Source organism: Narcine bancroftii, chromosome 9 (assembly GCF_036971445.1).
Source record: "Narcine bancroftii isolate sNarBan1 chromosome 9, sNarBan1.hap1, whole genome shotgun sequence".
Taxonomy (NCBI): domain Eukaryota; kingdom Metazoa; phylum Chordata; class Chondrichthyes; order Torpediniformes; family Narcinidae; genus Narcine; species Narcine bancroftii.
The window spans coordinates 73,821,202-73,841,821 of NC_091477.1; the positions used below are offsets into that span (position 1 = coordinate 73,821,202).

Sequence of the window (20,620 nt, forward strand, 5' to 3'; positions counted from 1 at the left end):
GAGGCTGCTTTATTCAGACACCTCATGGAGTGAAGTCTGGCACCTGTGTGTATAGATGTTGACTTGTCTGGTTAGCATGCAAAACAAAGTTTGTCACTGTATGGCGACAATGACCAAATTGAGTCTGAGGAGCAGCTAGTTAAAATGGGGAGGCTCTAAGTTTCAGGAAATTTTAGAACACAAGAGATAAATTTTCCTAGGATGTTGCCAGGTCTTCAGGAGCTGAGTTACCGGGAAAAACTGAACAGGTTAGGACTTTATTCCTTGGAGCAAAGAAGAAAGAGGGGAGAGTTGATAGAGGTTTACAAGATTATGAAACGTATAGACAGAGTGGATGCAAGTAGGCCTTTTCCACTTAGATTGGGGGAGAGAAATACAAGGGGTTTTGTTTAAAGCTGAAAGGGGAAAGGATCAGGGGGAACATTAGGGGAATGTTCTTCACTCGGAGAGTGCTGGTAGGGTGGAATGATCTGATGTGGTGAATGCAGGCTCAATCTTGAGTTTGAAGAATAGATTGGATAGATAAATGGATGGAAGTGGACTGGAAGGTTATGGAGCAGGAGCAGGTCAATGGGACTAGTGAAATAGTGGTCGGCACAGACTAGAAGGGCCAAATGGCCTGCTTTCTGTGCTGTAGTGTTCTATGGTTCTGAAGAAGAAATTGAAAGATGCAAACCCATTTTGTGGATAAATAAGGGAAGGAGAGGTGGGTGTAAAGAAAGATGATTCTTTAAAATTCATTGACACAATGTAATAGCAATAGGAGAATCAGTTAATGGACTGGAAAGAGCGTACAGATGAGTAAATTACACAAAATCAAACAAAAATCAATGGTGTCTTCAGAAAAAAAACCCAGAATTTAATTGAGCAATTTTCTCACTTTACTAAGGTCTCTATTGGTTGGTATAATTCACCTAAAATTGCAACACTCGAACATCACCTTGAAATCTAAGATATATATTCGATAATGGAGTGGTTTATGATTCTGACTGGAATCATTTGATACTGAGAGATAACAGGAATTTAATGATCTTCCAATAAAAATTCAGGGGAGCAGAACAGGTTTGAGGAGGTATGAGTTGGTCAGGACTGCCGAAGCCCTTAAGCTATGAGTTGGCCATTTAAAGTAACCAGAACTGTTAGAGGCCTTCCTGTTGCAGCGAGGTTAGCAATGATGAGAATGGATGATCCTTCCGTTGAGCGCATTGATTGCACTGGTAACGATCTAAGCAAATTAGTGATTTGCAGGGATACATTGTAATTCATTATTGAGGGAGAGCACATCAGTGTGGAGGTAGGAAGGGTGGGGGGGGGGGGTTGAGAGAGGCGGGATCAGGATTCCAAGGAGGTTGTTAATTCAGAGTGAATGATTTGGGCCAAAGTTGGGATTGGGTAGGTAGGAGGTGGGGAGTCTATACTATATTCCTTATATACATGACTACTAGGCCAAGTACTGGTTCAACTTTATTGGGCGTGATGTAACTTCAGTTCAAGTATGGACAGAGGGTTAATCAGATGGGGTACAAAGGGTGGACTGATTCTGGTGGCGCAGTAATAGGTGGGCGCTTGAGGGTCAGGTTGAGAGGTTACTGTTCAGGGCATGTTTAGCATAATGGTCCAGATTCAAATCTGATGCTGTCTGTAAGGAGTTTGTACGTTCTCCCCACAGATTTCCACTGAGTGCTCTGGTTTTCTTCCATATTCCACACTTGGACATCTGACAGGCGGAGTAAAATTTAATTTGTTTTTACTTTTCTGACCAAGTCAATCAATGTTTCACAGACACTCTATACCCTTTGGTTGTCCGCGGCAACATCCCATCCTCTAGATTACTATGTTTTTTTTTTAATTTAGAGATATAATCCAGTGACAGGCCCATGAGCCCCTGCCATCCGAATACACCTATGCGAGCAAATCTAAAGGAATAAACGAAAGCACTACCGGTTTAGATCATAAGATCATAATGGGGGGGTGGGGGGGGGGTAGAAACTAGCTGAATGATCCAAGTGTGAGAATTTAGTTCCATTTAACAGAAACAGCTTACTCTCTGAACTCAATTGTCACAAACATAAATAATCTTCCTCATGTTTAACAGCATTAAACATTGATAGAAAGATTAAGGGAATAGGGAAGTCATGATGCAATGTAAACAATGGATTTAATAGTCATACTCCCTCTCATGACATAGCTTCAGAAATCTTCTACACCTGCCTCGTGCTTAAAATACAAAGGCAAATATTTATATATTGTTAGGCACATAGTAAACAGTTCTTGTACATGACTTTTTGCAGGGTCGGCACAGTCGGTGTTGTGGTTAGTTCAATACCTTTACATCACCAGCGATCAGGAACGGGGTCTGAATCTCACGCTATCTGTAGGCTTTTTCAGGTGCTTTCTACGCTAAAAATGTGCCTGAAGAAGCAGAAGCCGCCCTTTAAATTGCCATTCAGGTGGCAGTGTTTAAAACGCCACGCTGGCCACCTGAAGGACACAGCAGCACAGGATGCGTCTCTGAGCACACTCCGGCTCCTGCCCAGTGTCAGCTGTGATCAGCAGACTGACCCTTTAACATCCGCTTTCATCCAGCTGCATTCAGGTGGCTGGGGGAGCCACAGAGCTGAGCTGATTATCCCTCTTGCCTCAAGAGCCCCTCCTGCACATTAAGGTGGCCTCAAAACAACCGTACGTTGCCTAAATGTGCGGCTTTTCACGCAGGGCAATTGGCCACCTGAAAGTGCCTAATAAGGAGTTTGTATGTTCTCCCTGTGTCTGCGTGGGTTTTCCCGGGGGGGGGGGGGTTCCTCCCACCATTCGAAACGCACCGAGGGTGTAGATTAATGGGATGTAAATTGGGTGGCACGGACACTTGGGCCAAAAATGGCCTGTTTACCATGCTGTATGTCTACATTTTTAAAAAAAATAAATTTAAAGATCACCTTTGCTTTCTGTAACATATATTACAAAAAAAGGTGAATATTTTCCTAATATTTCAAAAAATTACCAAACTCGTGTTAAAAAACTTTTTCTTGGTTACAGAAAACATTGATTTCTAAAATCAGATTTTTTTAAACAATTATTCATAATCCTTCATGTTATTGAAGTAAGATTGGGGTTTTTCTCCTTGGGTGACGAAGGATGAGAGGAGACTTTGACAGGATTTTGGGGGCTTAGACAAGGTGGACAACCAGCACTTTTTCCCAATAGCAAATACCAGAGGGCATCTGTTTACAGAGAGCAGAGGAAAGTTCAGGGGAGATGTCAGAGTGGTGGGTGCTTAAAGCTTAATATACATTGCCAGGGGAAGTGGTGGAGATTGGTATAATAGGGATCTTTTAAAGATGCTTATATAGATACATGAATGTAAGAAAAATAGAGGGTTATGGTTGTGAGGCAGTGAAGAGGAGATTGTTATGGGGTAGGTTTAAATAGATCGGCACGTTCTTGTGGGCTGAAAGCCTGTACTATGCTCTAATAATCAATGTTGTATTCTCTTTCAATGAAACTGAAACTGATGTGGTATTCACGGACAAAATGTCAACTTGCGACCACAAAATCACCTCTTAAAGACGATCACCCAATTGAAGCCAAGCCTGGGACCATTACGAAGTAGATACAAACACTTGCCCATCTACCCAATGCACTGGCAACTTGCCAACGTGCAGGATAAGTTACCAGGAACATGAGCACAAATGGAGTCAATTCTAAAATAGTGCGACGAGAGTCAGTGTATCAGGGTCACACAGTGAAGAAGCAGACCCTTCAGTCCAGCAGCCCAGGCCAACCAAAATGTTGCACCGACTCAAGAGATGACCTATATCCCTCTAAACCAGTGGTTTTCAAATATTTTCTTTCCACTCACATACCATTTTCAGTAATCCCTATGCTATCGGTGCTCTGTGATTCGTAAGGGATGGCTTAAGGTGGTGTGTGAGTGGGAAGGGAAGGTTGAGAATCACTGTTCTAGACCCAAATGTGACTGAAATATTTTGCTTGAGAAAAATTGTCATTGGTCCATTTCCTCTGGAGTTATGAAACCGTGCACAGAGTGAGTCAATTAGGTACCACCTTAAGTAATCCCTTACTAATCACAGAGCACCTATGGCATAGGGATAACCATTGCTCTAAACCCATGTACAGTGTTTTCCATAATGTTTGGGACAAGGACACTTTTTTTCTTGATTTGCCCCTATGCTCCAGAATTTTAAACAATTCTCATGATTACAGCCTAAATATGCCTGACACTGTCTGATCTTGAAAGCTAAGCAGGCTCAGGACTGGTCAGTACTTGGAGGGGAGACCACCTTGGGACATCAGGTGCTGTGGGTTTCTGTGAGGAGGCGCTGGACAAAGTGGCGACTCTGTCTGCCTTACGGTCGACAAAAGTTAAAGAATTTCATGTATGTTATATTCTAAATGTAGTGTTAGGTTCCAATATTGGAATCTTTACCTTTATTAAAATGCACATTCCAGATTTTATTCAAGGTTATTTGTAAATATATTGGTGTGATCATATAGAAATTACAGCAATTTTTATATATAGTTCCCCCATTTCATGGCATCATAACATTTGGTTTCACAGGTGTTTGTGAGTACTACGGTTTGTTTAATTGCTTCATTGGTGCAAGTACAAGAGAGCTGGACTTTTGATCACCTTTGGAGTCTGTAGTTGCCATTTTTCTACATGAGGATCAGAGTTGTGAAAAACTACAGGATGGCAGTTCACAAGGTTGCAGCAGAGCCTCAACAACGGTGAAGTCTCCAACCCACTACATGGCATCTATAATCAGAAAAACACTCATCGAATTTCAAAAAGCGAACTGGACTTTCAAATTAGCGGATCGGATTGGTAAGCTTCTGCGGTTTAAATCTACTGAAGTAAGGGAACATAGACAGCGGCAAAAAGTGGAGCAGATCTCAGGAGATGAGCGGGAGGTCATAGGAAGCGCTACTGAAAAAGACAGAAGTATGAAAAACAGGCCAGTATCAGGTTGGACTGAGAGTTAACCCCTTCAGATTCACACTCCCGATGATCTTAACTCTCAAATGTAAGATCGCTGGGGAACAAAATGGATTATCTGAGGCTGCATCTGAACCAGAGGGAATTGCAGGGCTGCTGTACTCTAGTGATTACAGAAACGTGGCTCCAGGCCTCCATTCCAGACGCAGTGATCCATCTGGATGGCCTCATCTCCTTCAGGGCAGACAGAGATACTGCTGCTTCTGGCAAGACTCAGTGAGGGGGTCTGTGCATCTACATCAACGAGAACTGGTTCAGCTTTGGAATTGATTTGAAGGATGCACAAAAAAGATTTGTTAAGATAGCCCTAGCCGTAGCAAAAAAATGTATTATGTCAACCTGGAAATTGGAAGATAATTTGAAAATACAACAATGGTATATAGAAATGAATAAATGTATTCCATTAGAAAAAATAACATATAGTTTAAGAAATAATATTGAAATATTCGAACAAATATGGGAGCCTTACATTAAATACAATAGCGAAAACCTACCGGGGACAAACATTACCTAAGTTGATGGAAGGAGAAGGAAAGAAAAGAATGGACTCAGTAGAATTTCTGGTGTATTTTTGTTGAATGACAACATTGTCTGATGGGTTTAATGCAACCTAGATTGTATACCTAAAATGGATGGGGGGGGGGGGGGTGGGGGGGTGGCTTGGGAGGAGAGAGGGGGGGAGAAAAAGTCACTGTATATGTGTGAAAAAGAAAAAGTGTATATCATGGCTAATGTGATTTATGGTGTGAAAAATAAAAAATTAAAAAAAACAAAAAACAAGAACTGGTTCAGCAATGTCTCAGATGTGAAGATCGTCTGTTCAGCAGATAGAGCACCTCCTTGAGAAATGCAGACCCTTCTATCTGCCCAGGGAATTATTGGCCACGCTGATTGCCACAGTCTAGGTTCCGCCTCCGGCTAATGAGGATGAAGCCCTGAAGGAGCTTTATAGTACCATCTGCAATGCTAAGACATCCCACTCTGATGGTGCCATGATTGTTACTGGCAACTTCAATTACGCCAACCTGAATAAAATCATCGTTTCACCAGCTACCAGATGAGAGAACAGCCTGGGTCGGTGAACACCAACATCCCTGGTGCATACAAGGCGGCACTTTGCCCCCACCTTGGTTATTCAGATCACAAATCTCTCCTGCTAACTCCTGCATACAGACCACTGGCAAAGCAAACAAAGTGATTTTGCAGGGAGATCAGGATGTGGCTGGGGAAGTGGGGGGAGGCGGTGGTTTGTGGCCGGAGCAGTGTTGCAGGACTACTTTGATACCACAGATTGGAGCTGTTTCAGGGAGGCAGTGGTCATGTTAACATAGAGGAATACATGAGCTTAGTGCCTGGAAACATCAGCAGTGTATTGAGGATGTCTCCGAGATCAAATAATTCACAACCAGGGCTAACCAGAAACCATGGATGGGTGCAGAGGATGCTCAAGATGCTGCCTTTAGGACAGGGTGTAGGATGGCACTAAGATCAGTCAGGGCTGAACTCTCACATGCAACCTGGAAAGCAAAGCGGGGATACACACAGAATATCCATAGACAGCTGTGTAACCATGGCAACACGAGGCACATGTGGCAAGGGATCAAGACTATTACGGATCGCAGGTCAACCGTGCAAGTTAAAGATGATGACACCTTCCTTCCGGCCCTCTTGAACATTTTCTTTGCACAGTTTGATGAGAAGAACAGGACGTTGTCCAAAAAGCTCTGCAGCCCCCTAATGAATGGGACCCCTGCATTGTCATGGCCGAGGTGAGGAGAACCCGATTCAAGGTGAAGCCACATAAGGCGGTGGGTCCAAGCAACATACTAATTGACCAATTGACTGAGGTCTTCACGGACATCTTCAACACCTCACTGGAACAGTCTATTGTTCCCGCAGGATTCAAGACAGCTATCATCATCTCGGTACCCAAGAGGGTGATAAAAATAGGCCTCAATGACTACTGCCCTGTGGCCCTGATCTCCACCATTACAAAATGCTTTGAGTGTCTGGTGAAGGAATGCATCAGAGAACACCTCTTAGAGACGCTGGACCTATTTCATTTCACCTATGTAAGGAACTGTTCCACGGATGATGCTGCAGCCTTGTCTCTTCTCTCCATCCTGACTCATCTGGAGAATGCTGCCTCATGAGCCAGGCTGCTATTCATCGACCAGCTCAGCATTTCATACGATCATTCCCCAGGGGCTGGTGGAGAAGCTGTCCTCGCTGGGACTCAACACTTCTCTCTGTAACTGGATCCAGGACTTCCTAACGGAAAGACCACAGTCTGTCTGGGTTGATAGCAGGACATTGAGCACCGTCATGCTGAGCCTTGGTGCACCTCAGGGCTGTGTGCTCAGCCCACTCCTGTTCACGCTACTGACCTACGACTATATCACCAGATCCAGCTCCAACAGTGTCATCAAGTTTGCAGGTGACACAACAGTCGTTGGCTCATCAGCAACAACGATGAGTTGCACTACAGGGAAGAGGTGGAAAATCTCGTGAAATGAAATGGTGTGTGAGTAATAACCTGAGTCTCAGCGTGGACAAGACAAAGGGGATGTGGACTTCAGGAGGACCAGGAACAGCCACCCTCCACTACACATCAACAACTCTGTACAGGTAGTCCCCAACTTACCACCGTAATGGGGACCAAAGGGTTGGTTGTAACTTGGGGTTAGTTGTAAGTCAGGGAAGGGGTTCCTCGGGCTGACCCGGGGAACGGGGACCTCGGGCTGCCATGGGGACCGCGGGCTGCCGTGGGGAACAGGGACCGCGGGCTGCCCCGGGGAATGGGGACCTCAATTGCCATGGGGAACAAGAGTGTGGACTTTGGGCTGCCGCTGGGAGTGGGGACCACTGTGTACAGTACTTTTAATACAAAATATGAGCTTGTACAATAGTTTTAATAAAGATTTTAAAAAAAATTTTGGTCATACATGCGGGTGGGCATAACTTGCGTAGGTTGGAAGTCAAGGACTACCTGTAGTAGAGAGAGTGGAGAGCATCAAGTTCCTTGGAGTTCAAATAACTAGAGACCTATTGAGAGCACACAATATCTCCTCCCTTGTCAGGAAGGTGCAAAGCGACTGCAGTTTCTGGGAAGACTGAAGACTAATTTATGCATCTAGGTGGGGGTGTTAAAGCAGCTTTAAGTGCACTCATAACCGTGTTGGGAGTTGCGAAAAGAGTTTCCACAGTCTGATGGAGGAAAACAAGCCGATTCTGGGGTCTGGCGTAGTACACAAAAATACTGGAGAAATTCAACAGGTCATGTAGCATCCATAGGAAATAAAAGGCAGTTGATATTTCAGGCCTAATCCCTTCACCTGGAAGAATTCTTTCCCCCCCTCCCCCTCATCCCCTGTCAACCTTCCCCCAGCTCCCCACCCCTTCTCTTCCTTCTCCAATCAGAAAGTTACCCTCACTAACCCTCGGCCCTCTTCTCCCACTTTCTTCAGGCGTCCACCTGATCTTCAGCACCCTTACGAAGGGCTCAGGTCGAAACGTCGATCGCCTTTTTATTTCCTGTGCTAATTTGCGGAACCTACCAAGTTTCTCCAGCACGTTTGTCTGCTGTTTCCACAGCTAAGCTTTGTTCCTCTCTTTGACTTTCAACGGCCCGCCGCCTCTCTGACCGTATTCGTATTCTACACCCGCTGCCGCACCCATGTTTCGTCACCCTCTCCAAGATGTTTCTTCACCTGTCGAAGATTTTACTCAGCGGGTATCAGCTGAACAGAATTCCGTCAGACGCCCAGCCTGGGAAAGGCAATTTGGCAGTTTGCCACTGCAAGCTGCCACATTCTACCCCCACCTTTTCCCTTCCCACTTCCATCTTCCCGTCCTGCATCCTCAAATATCCCTCTATTTCCATAACATAACAATTACAGCACGGAAACAGGCCATTAGGCCCTTCTAGTCCGCACCGAACCAAACACCCCTCTCTAGTCCCACCTCCCTGCACAATGCCCATAACCCTCCATCTTCTTCTCATCCATATACCTGTCCAACCTTTTCTTAAATAATACAATTGACTCCGCCGCCACTATTTCTCCCGGAAGCTCATTCCACACGTCTACCACTCTCTGAGTAAAGAAGTTCCCCCTCATGTTACCTCTAAACCTCTGCCCCTTAATTCTTAACTCATGTCCTCTTGTTTTAATCTTTCCTCCTCTTAACGGAAATAGTCTATCCACATCCACTCTGTCTATCCCTTTCATAATCTTAAATACTTCTATCAAATCCCTTCTCAACCTTCTACGCTCCAAAGAATAAAGACCTAATCTGTCCAATCTCTCCCTATACTCTAGATGCTTAAACCCAGGTAACATTCTGGTAAACCTTCTCTGCACTCTCTCCACTCTGTTTATATCCTTCCTATAATTAGGCGACCAGAACTGCACCCCGTCCCTAAAATCTTCAGATGGAGACGAGAGAGGCGGATGGATCATGCACAGTTTTTGTTTAATCTGCACATGATGCTTGGTGCATGGCCTGTGTCACACTGTCGTTCTGAAGTTTCAACTGCTCTGTACGGCCACATGTCACAAGGGACAAGCAGGCAGCGGGAGGAGAGGCACGGTTGTACCTGCCTACACAGGCAGCCTTGGAAATGCATTGCATGAAACTGCTATCCTTTGACATTTTCATTGACTCTGCAGTCACCATTGTAAAAGGCGACAGCTGTAATTATATTAATGACCATCTTTAAGCCAATTCTGTGGCTTGCACTGACAGGCGCAAACAGGCTTTGTAATTGCATGACATGAGATTTTTTTTGGCCATTATTTCCCTGAATAGGAAGGCTCCATTGAACACTCTAACCATCTGGTGATGTGGTGTCTGCTACAAAGGGGAGTGACTTTCATCACAGGGTTCAAAGTGAATGCCCAACCTCTCCAACCCAGTAGCAAACACTGCTGGTTGATGCAGACAAGTCTTCAATTTGCACTAACATATGGCTTTGGAATGAAGAAGGGAAAAGTTTTCTCTCACTTTGGGCTTTGATAGCTATGAGATGGGGTGGGGGTGGGGGGTCTTCTTTCTGAATGTTTCTGCTTCTCACTAAGACTGGAGGTTTCAATCTAGAGGTATTTACAAAATTGCATCCAAAATTATGTGGGGCATCGATGGAGTAAATGCACCGAGGTTACCACTGAGGTTAGGTGAGTCAGGATCTGGAGGACTAAGGGTGAAAGCTTTAAGAAAAACTTTGAGGGGAACTTCTTCACTCAGAAAGTGGTGAGAGTGTGGAACGAGCTGGCAGCTGAAATGGTGGATGAGGGTTCAGTTTTGACATTTGAAAGAATGTGGACGGGACAGGAATGAAGGGCCATGGTCTGGGTCAATAGTACTAGTGAGAATAATGGTTCAGTATGGAGTAGATGGGCCAAAGGGCCTGTTTCTATGCTGTAGTGTTCTATGATAAAGCCATTGACTTCAGTGATGGTCTCCTTTGGTGCTATAGGTTACAAAGCCTTATTGGTGCATCTAGTCTACAAAGGGAAAGGGAAGAGAGGAGTGCAGGCAAACCAGTAAGAGGTAATAGGTGGATGCAGGTGGCAAGGTAGCTGAGAAGTGATAGGGAAGGAGACAGAGTGTTAATGTTTTCCTTGACTGGTCTCTTGAGTACCAGAGATAAGAAGGTGGCTGCAATGAGAAGAAATAGTTTCACACAGAGGACAAAGTATCAGAGATTTTTAGATATAAAGGGATAATGGGTTAGTGGGGAAAATGGCCCTGTGATTAATGCATGATTTTATTGAACGCAGAGAAGTGAGAGGACTTTTATTTCCTGCTTCAACTGCTCTTGTTCTATCTAGAAGGTTTGGGAGCACCCCATGGAACTCTGTTCACTTGCAGTCTGATTATCAGCACAGTTTGGAACGTGGTAACTCGTTGGCTACATACTCCTGGGCGAGCTTTTCATTTCTCCAGAGTACTGGAACAGAGGAGGCTGAGGAGTCATTTAATTGAATTAAATAAAATTATTATGGGCCCGGTCAGAGGCTAAGAGGGGCCTATAACTCAGAGGCGTAGATTTGTATAGTATTCCTTGGAGGCAAGTTCGTTTATTGTTTTGCGAGCTATCCAGCGAGTCTATCCATACACCAGTGCTGCAGAATCAAACGGCACAGAGTAACAGTGAGAGATTGGCTTGAATTTAATAAGGACAACACCCTTTTTTGGCCAATCAGGGAGCGACTCTTGGCTCTCTTCCCCAATCACTTCTCAACTTTTTTCTCTTCCACCGTCCCTCCTGCATCCAGCTATTACCTCTTACCTATTTGCCTGTACTCCTCTCCCTTCCCCCACGTGTTCATGTTTATACCTGACAAAGGCCCCAGGCCTGAAGCGCTGGTTAACCGTTACTTTGTATGGATGCTGCGTGACCTGCTGAGTTTCGCCAGCACATTTGCATACCGCACTCCACCCCAGCATCTGACTTTCTTCTTTTAACGATGTTATTTTACAACTGTGAGCTTTATTCAGGATAAATCGGAAATCTGAATTGGAGGGCAGCGGGAAAGCAACTGACCTTGAATCCAGCAGAAGGCTGCTTGGAGGAGCTGAGGTGGGATCGGAGAACAGTTGGCACCTGGAGGGTGGTGGGAGGGCAGGACTTGCTGTCCACCGGGGAGGGAGCACTTGCAACCAGGCTTGTGGGCCAAGAGCAGTGAAAGGGGTCAGTAAGATAGTTCTCCCTCAGTTGTTGCAGACACAATACCCAAAATATTGAGTGGTGGGGGGAACCTCAGATAATTTATCCCCCTTGAGCAACATAGTGTCCTCAGAATTGTGGAGATTTATGCGGGTCCAAGGCTGTGGTCAGCCTCTGATTCTGGGTTTATGAGTGCTGAATCGCCCTAACAGTGAGCACTCTGTGTTCGGAGATATCCAACACCAGGATCATTTTCCATTCACCATGAAGGGGCAAGTTACTTTATATTAAGCTGTTTAATATTAATTGGTTTTAATTTTTTAATCTATTTATGCTTCTTTAATTTGATTTTATTTAATATTCAATTTAATAGCATTCAGAAGTTCCAACAGTTTTTGAATCTCTTCATATTTTTAATCCATGATGACTATGTCACACAGTCAAAGAGCATCAGGGCTTTACAACACAGAAACGGGACCTTTGGCCCAACTTGTCCATGCCGTCCAAGTTGTCTACCTGAGCTCCTCCTATTTGTCTGTACATGGCCCCGTCATTCCTCCTCCCTCCCTCCCAATCCTGGCCTACCATTGGTTTTTCACCAGGACGTCCGTGCCTTGGTAAGCTCCTTGGCACACAGTCAGCATCCTCTGCGCTAGAGGGAGGAGGCAGTGGACACGGGGAACAACTCTTTGGCTCTGTGACCCAAAGATTCAACAGGCCCAACTGCTCTTAAAAGTGTAAGGCCTCTGAGATCTGAGGTAAAAACAGAAAATGCTGGAAACACTCAGTAGATCAGGAAATATTTGAGGGGAGAGAGAGAGAGAGAGAGAGAGAGAGAGAGAGAGAGAGAGAAAGAGAGAGAGAGAGAGAGAGAGAGAGAGAGGGAGAGAGAGAGAGAGACAAGGTCAATGTTTCAGATCAATGATCAGAATTAGGAAAAAGTTCAAAATTGGGCATGTTTGGAGTTCCAGAGATGTGATAAATGATGAGAAAGGAAATGGTGGGTGAGTGACCATGGAAAAATGTGTGACACAAGAGGCAGTGGAGTTGGCTGGGTGCAGAGCACAAGTATGCTCGAGAAACTCACAGATCACGCAGTAAAGGATAACCAACGTTCCAGGCCTGGGCCTTGCATCGGGCATCTGGAAGCACAGGCAGATCCGGTGTGGAGAGGAGGGAGAAAGGGGATGGAGGAGGAGCACAGGCTAACAGGCAAGAGGTAATAAGTGGATACAGGTGGCAGGATGGAAACTGAGAAGTGATGGGCAGGATGGGAGAGGACCTGGAAGGGTAGCTCTCTGATAGGAGAAGGAAGGGAAGGAGGTGGGGAGCTGGAGGTAAGGAGACAGAGAGGTGAAGAAAAGACAGGGAGGGCGTCAACAGAAATTGTGGATGTTGATATTGAAGCTGCCTGGCTGGAATACAGTACAGTATCCAAAACGCTTGGGACCAGACGGTTTGCGGTTTTTGGGTGTTTTTCCGGATCGTGGAACAATGGAATTAAGCAGCACAGTCTCATCAGCAGAATATCTGTACCAGTGATAAAACTGCAACAACAATCAGCGGCTGGCTTTTCTGAGTGCCGACATGACACCACAAGTGTAGAGTTCACATAAAATAATGTTTAGTACTTCCCGAAAGAAAACTTGACCTCTGCTTACAAAAGAGGAAAATGAAACACCAAACACAAGAAATTCTTCTCGATGGCTTTTTCAAATATTTGCTCCAGTGTCACCTACCAATAGATAAGCATATACGCTTTCTCATCGCTGTCATCCATAGTGGTATCCACAGGCCTTTTCGCTATTTTCAACTATATCTTTCTACGTCAGAGCTCTGTGTTACCAAACTGGTGCCAACAGAGCATCAGAGGCCCACGTGGGCCAGTCAGGTCGCAAATTTTTTTTTCAACTTGTGATGTCATGTCAGTGCTAAAAAACGTTTGGTTTTTGGATCTTTTCGGTTTTCGGATACTGGGTACTCAACGTGTTTTAGATGAGTTCCTCCAATTTGCAGGTGACCTCAGTTTGGAAGTACATGTGGCCAAAGATGACGTGTCGGTGTGGCAATGGGTGTGAAATTGAAGTGGTTGCCCACTAGGAGGTTCTTGCTATTGTAGTGGACAGAGTGAAGGTACTCAACGAACTGATCCACCAAATGCATGCGTCCAGTCTCAACATCGGGAGTAGACCTTGTCACTGGTTGAGGGAGGGTGAGGAAGGTTTGTTAAGCCTGGTTGATCTGTCGTCTGTCGGTGTTCCTACTTCTTTGCCTGGCAATTTCTTTCCAGTCATTTCTATTCTGATAATTACTGTGCTCTCTATTTCACTGTTCCTGCATCCCTTCCTCCCACATTCTCATATTGATGAGACTGTTTATGACCACATGCAAATGAGAGGAACACCACCTCTCGGCATTCTCCAGCCCGATGGCATCAACATCGACTTTTCTAATTTCTGGTATTCTCCCCTCACCCCTTATTTTCTTAACTCCCCTCCCCCTACCTTGCTTTGACCGATCTACTTGGCTCCCTTTCTCCTTCTCTTTCCCCTTCCCCACCCTTTCTACCTGCCCGTCACCCACACCTCTTTTTTTCCAGCTCCCCAATCCCTTCCCTTCTTTCCATTATCTACTGTTTTCCTTTCAGAGGTCATCTTCCTCAGCCCCCTTCCTCTTATCACCTCCAAACTTCTAATTTCCCCCCCACTTCTTTCCCCTCTGACCTGTATTCACCTATCAACTGCTAGCCCATGCCCCTCCTGTTCTCCCTCAATCCACCATTGTTTTTGGGCTTCTGCCCTCTTCCTTGCTATTCCTGATGAAGGGTTGCAGCCCAAAATGTCGACAATCTTTTGCTTTACATGGATGCTGTCTGATCCACTGAGTTCCTCCAAAATTTCATGTTTTTGGCGTTTTCTGTCTCTCTCTCTCTCAACTCCCTTTTTCATTCCTTTCCTCTATTCCCAGCTCCTCTAGTGATCAACAACCCTCCCTCCCACTCCGTCATTCAGTCTCTCTCTCTGCCCTGTTGCACACACTCCCCCTTTTCTCTCCACCCAATCCCGACCTTTCTCTGCAAAATAAAGCACGCATGAGTTTTAACTTTTCCCGGTTTTGATGACAGATCTGAGGTTACCTGAGAAGTTACCTCTGTTTCTCTCTTCATGGCTGCTACCTGAAATCGGAGAAGTTGATCAATATCATCTTCTCCAATTTCTATGAAACGCCTCCTCCACGGACTCGTTTTCCCTCATTTAAAAAAAAACAGACATACAGCACGGTAACAGGCCATTTCGGCCCATGGGTCCACATCACCCAATGTACACCCCATTAATCTACGCCCCCAGTACATTTTGAATGGTGGGAGGAAACTGAAGAATGTACAAACTCCTTACGGACAGTGTGGGATTCGAACCCTAGTCCCGATCCTGGCACTGTAAAGCCATTACATTAACTGCGACGTCAAAGTTTCTTCAGTTCATTGTATCAGTCCCCAGCAACTGCAGACTCTATGCTCGCCTCTATCCTGCCAATTGCTCCTTTTGAAAATTCACTGTGCACAAAAGAGCAGCCACCCTGGGCTCCCGCCCATCCCTCAACACTGAGCGAGTCAAGGGAGAAAGAGGCAAATCCTATCAGATGACTCATACAATACCCAGGACCATGGAGATACAAGGCTCTCAGAATAGACAGTCTGACTGAGTGTAACATGAATAGAACAATCGAGAACCAGGGAGGTTGCTGGAGTTGGCATGATGTCACCATCACTTTCAACGGGAGACAAGGAAAAGAACTTCCTCTGCTGTCCCACCTCGTTTCTAAATAAAGCAACAAATTGACAAGGGAATAAAAAACAGCTTACCGTCACTTGGAAAAGCAAGGATATTTGCATGTCTTAACTTAATTTTGCAAAGTGCTTTGAAGCACTTACCATTGCAATGTTACCCCATCCTTGCTACTGTGGGCTGAAGTGAGGAAGGGGTAAGGTTAGAGCACCAAAGTGAGAATGAGGCTAGAAATAAATTACATGCTGTTTACTATGAAAACCCTTTAGAATGTTGGGGTGGGAATGGCACACCTACCCCTCTCCTGCGGGAATACTGGGATGATAGCCTCCTTCAACACTTACTTCAAAACAAACGGAACAGCAGCAGGGTATTCTGTTGGTCCACACCAAACTAAAACTTCACCATGATGTTGTCCTTTCTCATTCAGAACATAAGAGGAGAGGAGGGCCACTTGACCCCTCAAACCTACCCCACCGCTCAACGTGATCATGGCTGATCTATCCCCGGCCACAACGTTTCCAGAGCTCCCAATTTCTTGATCTGTCAAAAATTCATCAGTCAATCCGGTGAACACTGTCCTTTGCCCAGAATAGGCGAGTTGAGAACCAGAAGATGGGGGAGAGATTAAACAGGAACCTGAGGGGTAACTTCTTTTACACAGAGGGTGGTTGATGTATGGAACCAACTGCTGGAGGAGGTAGTTGAGGCAGGTATTGTTACAACATTTATTATAACGTTTAAGAAACATATGGATGGACACATGGATAAAATGGGTTTAGAGGGATATTGGCCAAATGCAGGCAGGTGGGACTGGTGAGGGTGAGACGATCTGGTCAGCGTGGCAAGTTGCACCGAAGGCCCTGTTTGCTCGATGTGTGATTCCACTTCAACGATCCTTCCTCTGCAACTCTCCAGAGCACAGAGACTCACTACCCTCTGTGAGCAGAAATGTCTATGTATCCTTGGTTTTAAATGACAGAAAACTCAGTCCCTCGATCGTGACAGCCCCACTATTAAAAAACATCTCAACATTACCCTGGCATGAAGGATCCTGATGATGTTTGGAACCATTCCAATGTGGCAAACTCGACACATGGGAATCTCCCAGTAGGTGAGCAGCTCAATATCTACTTCTAAGTCTGCACAGTGGATTTGTGGTAAGCAGATGGTGGCTTCATTAAATGATAAGCTTCTGGGCTCCTTGTTGCTATACAGAACCTAAGTAGGTTATGAATTCTGCTGGTCAAGTGCAGCAGGTAATGCAGCTGTCTCACAGTTCCAAGATTCGATGCTGATCTTGGGCGCCATCTGTGAGGAGTTTGCATATCTTTTCCCTACCCTGGATTTCCTTCTGATGCTCTGGTTTCCTCTAACACTCTAATGACATGCAAGTAGATTGATTGCCCCTTTGATTGAGAAAGAGAGAGAGAGAGAGAGAGAGAGAGAGAATGGCTGACAGGACATCACAGGGAAAACCCTCCTCACCATCGAGAACATCTACAGGGAACATTGCCAGCAGAGAGCAGCAGCATCATCAAGAATCCTCAGCACCCAGCCATCGCTCTGTTCTCACTGCTGCCATAAGGAAAGAGATCTAGGTGCCACAAGACTCGCACCACCAGGTTCAGGAACAGCTGCTACCCCTCCACCATCAGACTCCGCAACGGCAAACTCAATCAGAGACTCATTTGTTTTGCAGTCAGTTTATTTACATTTCTTCATCTGTATATTTTTCTTTATTTGTTTCCATGTGTACATTGTGTACAGTATTTTTCTAAATTATCAATAAGTGGTAATTCTGCCTCACCTGCAGGGAAAATAAATTCAGGGTTGAATGTGAGGTCATGTACATACTCTAACAATAAATCGGAAATTGGAACCTTGGTAAAAAAGGGGCCATGATCAGAGAAGGAGGGCCAGTGAAGAGGGCTCTCACAGCACTCCTGTTGAAGAGAGGAGTAAATCTTCAGGATAGGCATCCCTCGAAGAGACCTGGCAGTGGATTAACCCAAAGGAGGCAAACAAGAGAGACTGCAGTTGCTGGAGAAGCACACAAAATGCTGGGGGACCCCAGCATTCATTCCAGATGGAGGGTTTAAGCCCAAAACATCGATTATCTCTTGCTTTCCGTTGACGGTGCTTGATGAGTTTGTCCAGCACTTGTGCATTTCTGTTTGAAACAACCTTGGTGGTGGAGGTGGGGGCAGGGGGGGTGGGATGTCTTTTACTCACAGGTCCTCCTCCACTCTCAGTCGTCCCTCTGGCCCCAAGATCAAACCCCTTCACTGTAAATGACCACTGGATGTTTAACACGGACCTTGGCGGCTAAGCTGTCAACGGAGATCATCATTGCCCGTGTTCACTGCAGAGCACAGGCGCAAGGCTTCACCAACTCCAGAAGGATTGTGATGGGCACTTGACAGTGATCAAGAGTGAGTGGGCGCTCTCAAATGCCAAATTCTTCCATCTTGTTAAGTCGAGAAAGAAGTGCTGATAGAAATATCCTTTCCTCCAGTCACACACCTATTTCACCAGCCATCAACTAACTATATGACACCAAGCAGCTGTGCTGAGACGTCCGAAGCCAATTTCAATTGTCTCACCTCTGCACTTGACTCCCAGTGCTCAATCTGTGGTGTGAACATGCTCTTGCTCATTTACAGAGGGACATCACGTCAAGTGGAGCCAGTAACTAGGAATTCGACTCATTAAGGAAACAACCTTTCTTTTCCCAGTAACAATCAGTTGACATGAATCCCACGCTGCTACATCTCCTCACACATCTCTGCACATTCATTAGATGCTTGTGTGAGCTCAGCAATAAATTGGCTGGGTTTTGGGGTCAGGACAGGTTTATTAGGATTGTGTGAAGTGAGGTAAATCACACTTATCCCCTTGCCTTGCAGTATGTAATTTGAAATAAATAGAACCTCTGTCAAATGAAAACACGAGCTCAAAGATTATTATTCGACAGATTGCAATAATCAAAACGGCATTTCAAATGCTTTAATATTCAAGAGATGTGCAATTTACGCATGGAGTTCCTCTGGATACTTTGTTCTAGTTTGAACCAGCAGGTTTGTTGAATCTAAACGATAACGAAGGAGCTTCTGTGCTGGCTGACTTACTACGACACAGAAGAGGACCCTTAAGCCCATTCAGTCCATGCTAGCTCCCAGCAAAGCAACTGTATCAGTCATCGTTCACATTCTTACTTCACACTCGGGAGTACTGTGTCCAGTTCTGGCCATCTCATTACAGAAAGGATGTGGAAGCTTTAGAGAGGGTGCAGAGGAGATTGGTTTGGAGAACATTGCTTTACTATCATGAATAGGATGGAACGCAGCACAAGGTTGAGCAATGAGTGTCCATTCACAAGAGTGCAGAGTGATACAAGAACATCGGACCAGGAGTCAACCATCTGGACCGTAAAGCCTGCTCCGTCATTCAATAAGATCACTGCTGATCTCGCAGTGGACTCACCATCCTTTTTCCCCCCACAACCGATAATTCCCTTGCTATGCAGAAATCTAACTGTGTCTTCACTACTTCCTGGAAGAAGCAGTTCCTCCCCATCTCTGTCTGAAATCTACTCCCCCAAATCTTGAGGCCCCTGTCCCTTTGTTCTAATCTCATCCACCAGTGGAAACAGCCGTCGTGCCTCTATCTCCTCCACCCCTTTCGTAATTTTATAGGATTCTCATTCTTCGAGCGAGTACAGTCCAAGGCGACTCAATCTCTCAGACCATGAAATCTGTGAGCAGCATATCTTTGTCGAAGAATGATCACAAGGAATAATGCAAAGGGATGATGATTTGGCAAGGTGGAAATTTGAGAAGAGGTACGTGCTGAAGTGACTGGACCATTGATCCAAAGTTCTGAGGATTTTAATAAAGTGGATTTGAAATACAAGTAAACTGCTTCCAGTAAATTGTAGCTATGAAAGGACTGGAGTCTTTACAAACCCATCTCTTCATAATGGACTCAGGAGATATGTGCTGTTCTATGGGTGAAATGGGACAGTACTGGGACGGTCAATAAAACACCTGCACCCCACGATCGTAAAAGGGACAAGGGTTACCTACCAGCCTGATTGGTAGTCACGTTCACCGACACGTGTTGTGGAAAGAAGGTGCTCTTGCCCGAGACTCCGTTGACGGCCTGAATCTCGAAGGTGTACGGCGTGTGAGCCCAGAGACTGCTGATGAACACCCTGGTCTCGGTCAGGCCGTACTGCCTGGGCACAAACTCCACGTTCTCGTCACAGCGGGTGCACATCTTACGGTGGTTGTGACACTTCTTGCAGATGATGTTGTACATGACATCGTCGCGGCCCCCCACGTCGCGTGGGGGGTGCCACTCCAGGATGATGGAGGTCTCATTCACGCTGGATATCACGTTGCGTGGGCCAGATGGGACACCTGCAAAGTGGAAGGCAGAAGGTCATGAGGTGGCCTGAACACAAACTGAGCACAGGCATAAACATGCTTAATGTTTTAATGTTCACAGGTGAGGCGCCTGTTGAGTGGCGGCCCCCACCCTTCAGGATATTAATGAGGGGTCACACAACATCCAGAGGAAGTAAAAGGTAAACTGGGCCCTTCATCAGGAGTAAAAAAAAGAGAAAAGGTCTGAATGGAAAGGCAGGGAAATGTGGGAGGAGGAGAGGAGAGGAGGGAGAAAGGGGTGGTGAGCTTCTAATCTTTTGTCACAGAGCTACCCCACTTCTCTCCCCTCCCTGCCCCCCCCCCCCCCGAGGTAGTCCTCTGCCCTCTTCTCACACCAATTCTCAGCTTCTTCCTCTTCTCTCCTCTGGGGTCGGCGGCAGAATGAGTGTTAGTGGGGCGCATTAGGGTCATGGATTGGGGAGTGCAGAGTCTACCATTTGTAAAGTTGCTCAGCAGAATGGAGGTGAGGGGGGGGTGTTGCTGGTGGATCCTGGTACCTACCCGCTGCGTGATTGCTAACCTCCTCCGTCCCTCCAACGTAGCAGCTGAAAGCGCTGCTTTTATTGCGTGGCGAGTCATTAATGTGCGTCAAGCTAGACACCAGTGACGATTGGCACGCGCTAGTGACGTGGGTGGGTGCGGTTCTGACTGTGAGCAATGGCCGCAAGCATATAGGGGGCACAGGACCTCGTGCAGA

At 45.7% G+C, this 20,620-nt stretch overlaps 1 protein-coding gene across 14 annotated transcripts in view; it reads right to left on the reverse strand.

Moving 5' to 3' along the window:
- LOC138742284 (ephrin type-B receptor 1) overlaps positions 1-20,620 on the reverse strand; it is a 507,783-nt gene that overhangs the window by 161,444 nt on the left and 325,719 nt on the right. For 11 of the 14 annotated variants that reach the window (XM_069896471.1, XM_069896465.1, XM_069896467.1 and 8 more), the window contains one exon: positions 19,561-19,896. In XM_069896471.1, the coding sequence (XP_069752572.1) occupies positions 19,561-19,896 (336 nt within the window). Of the gene's footprint in view, positions 1-4,483; positions 4,778-17,194; positions 17,283-18,503; positions 18,751-19,560; positions 19,897-20,620 lie in introns of those variants that run through there. The other 3 variants (XM_069896479.1, XM_069896477.1, XM_069896478.1) reach the window with 3 other exon arrangements.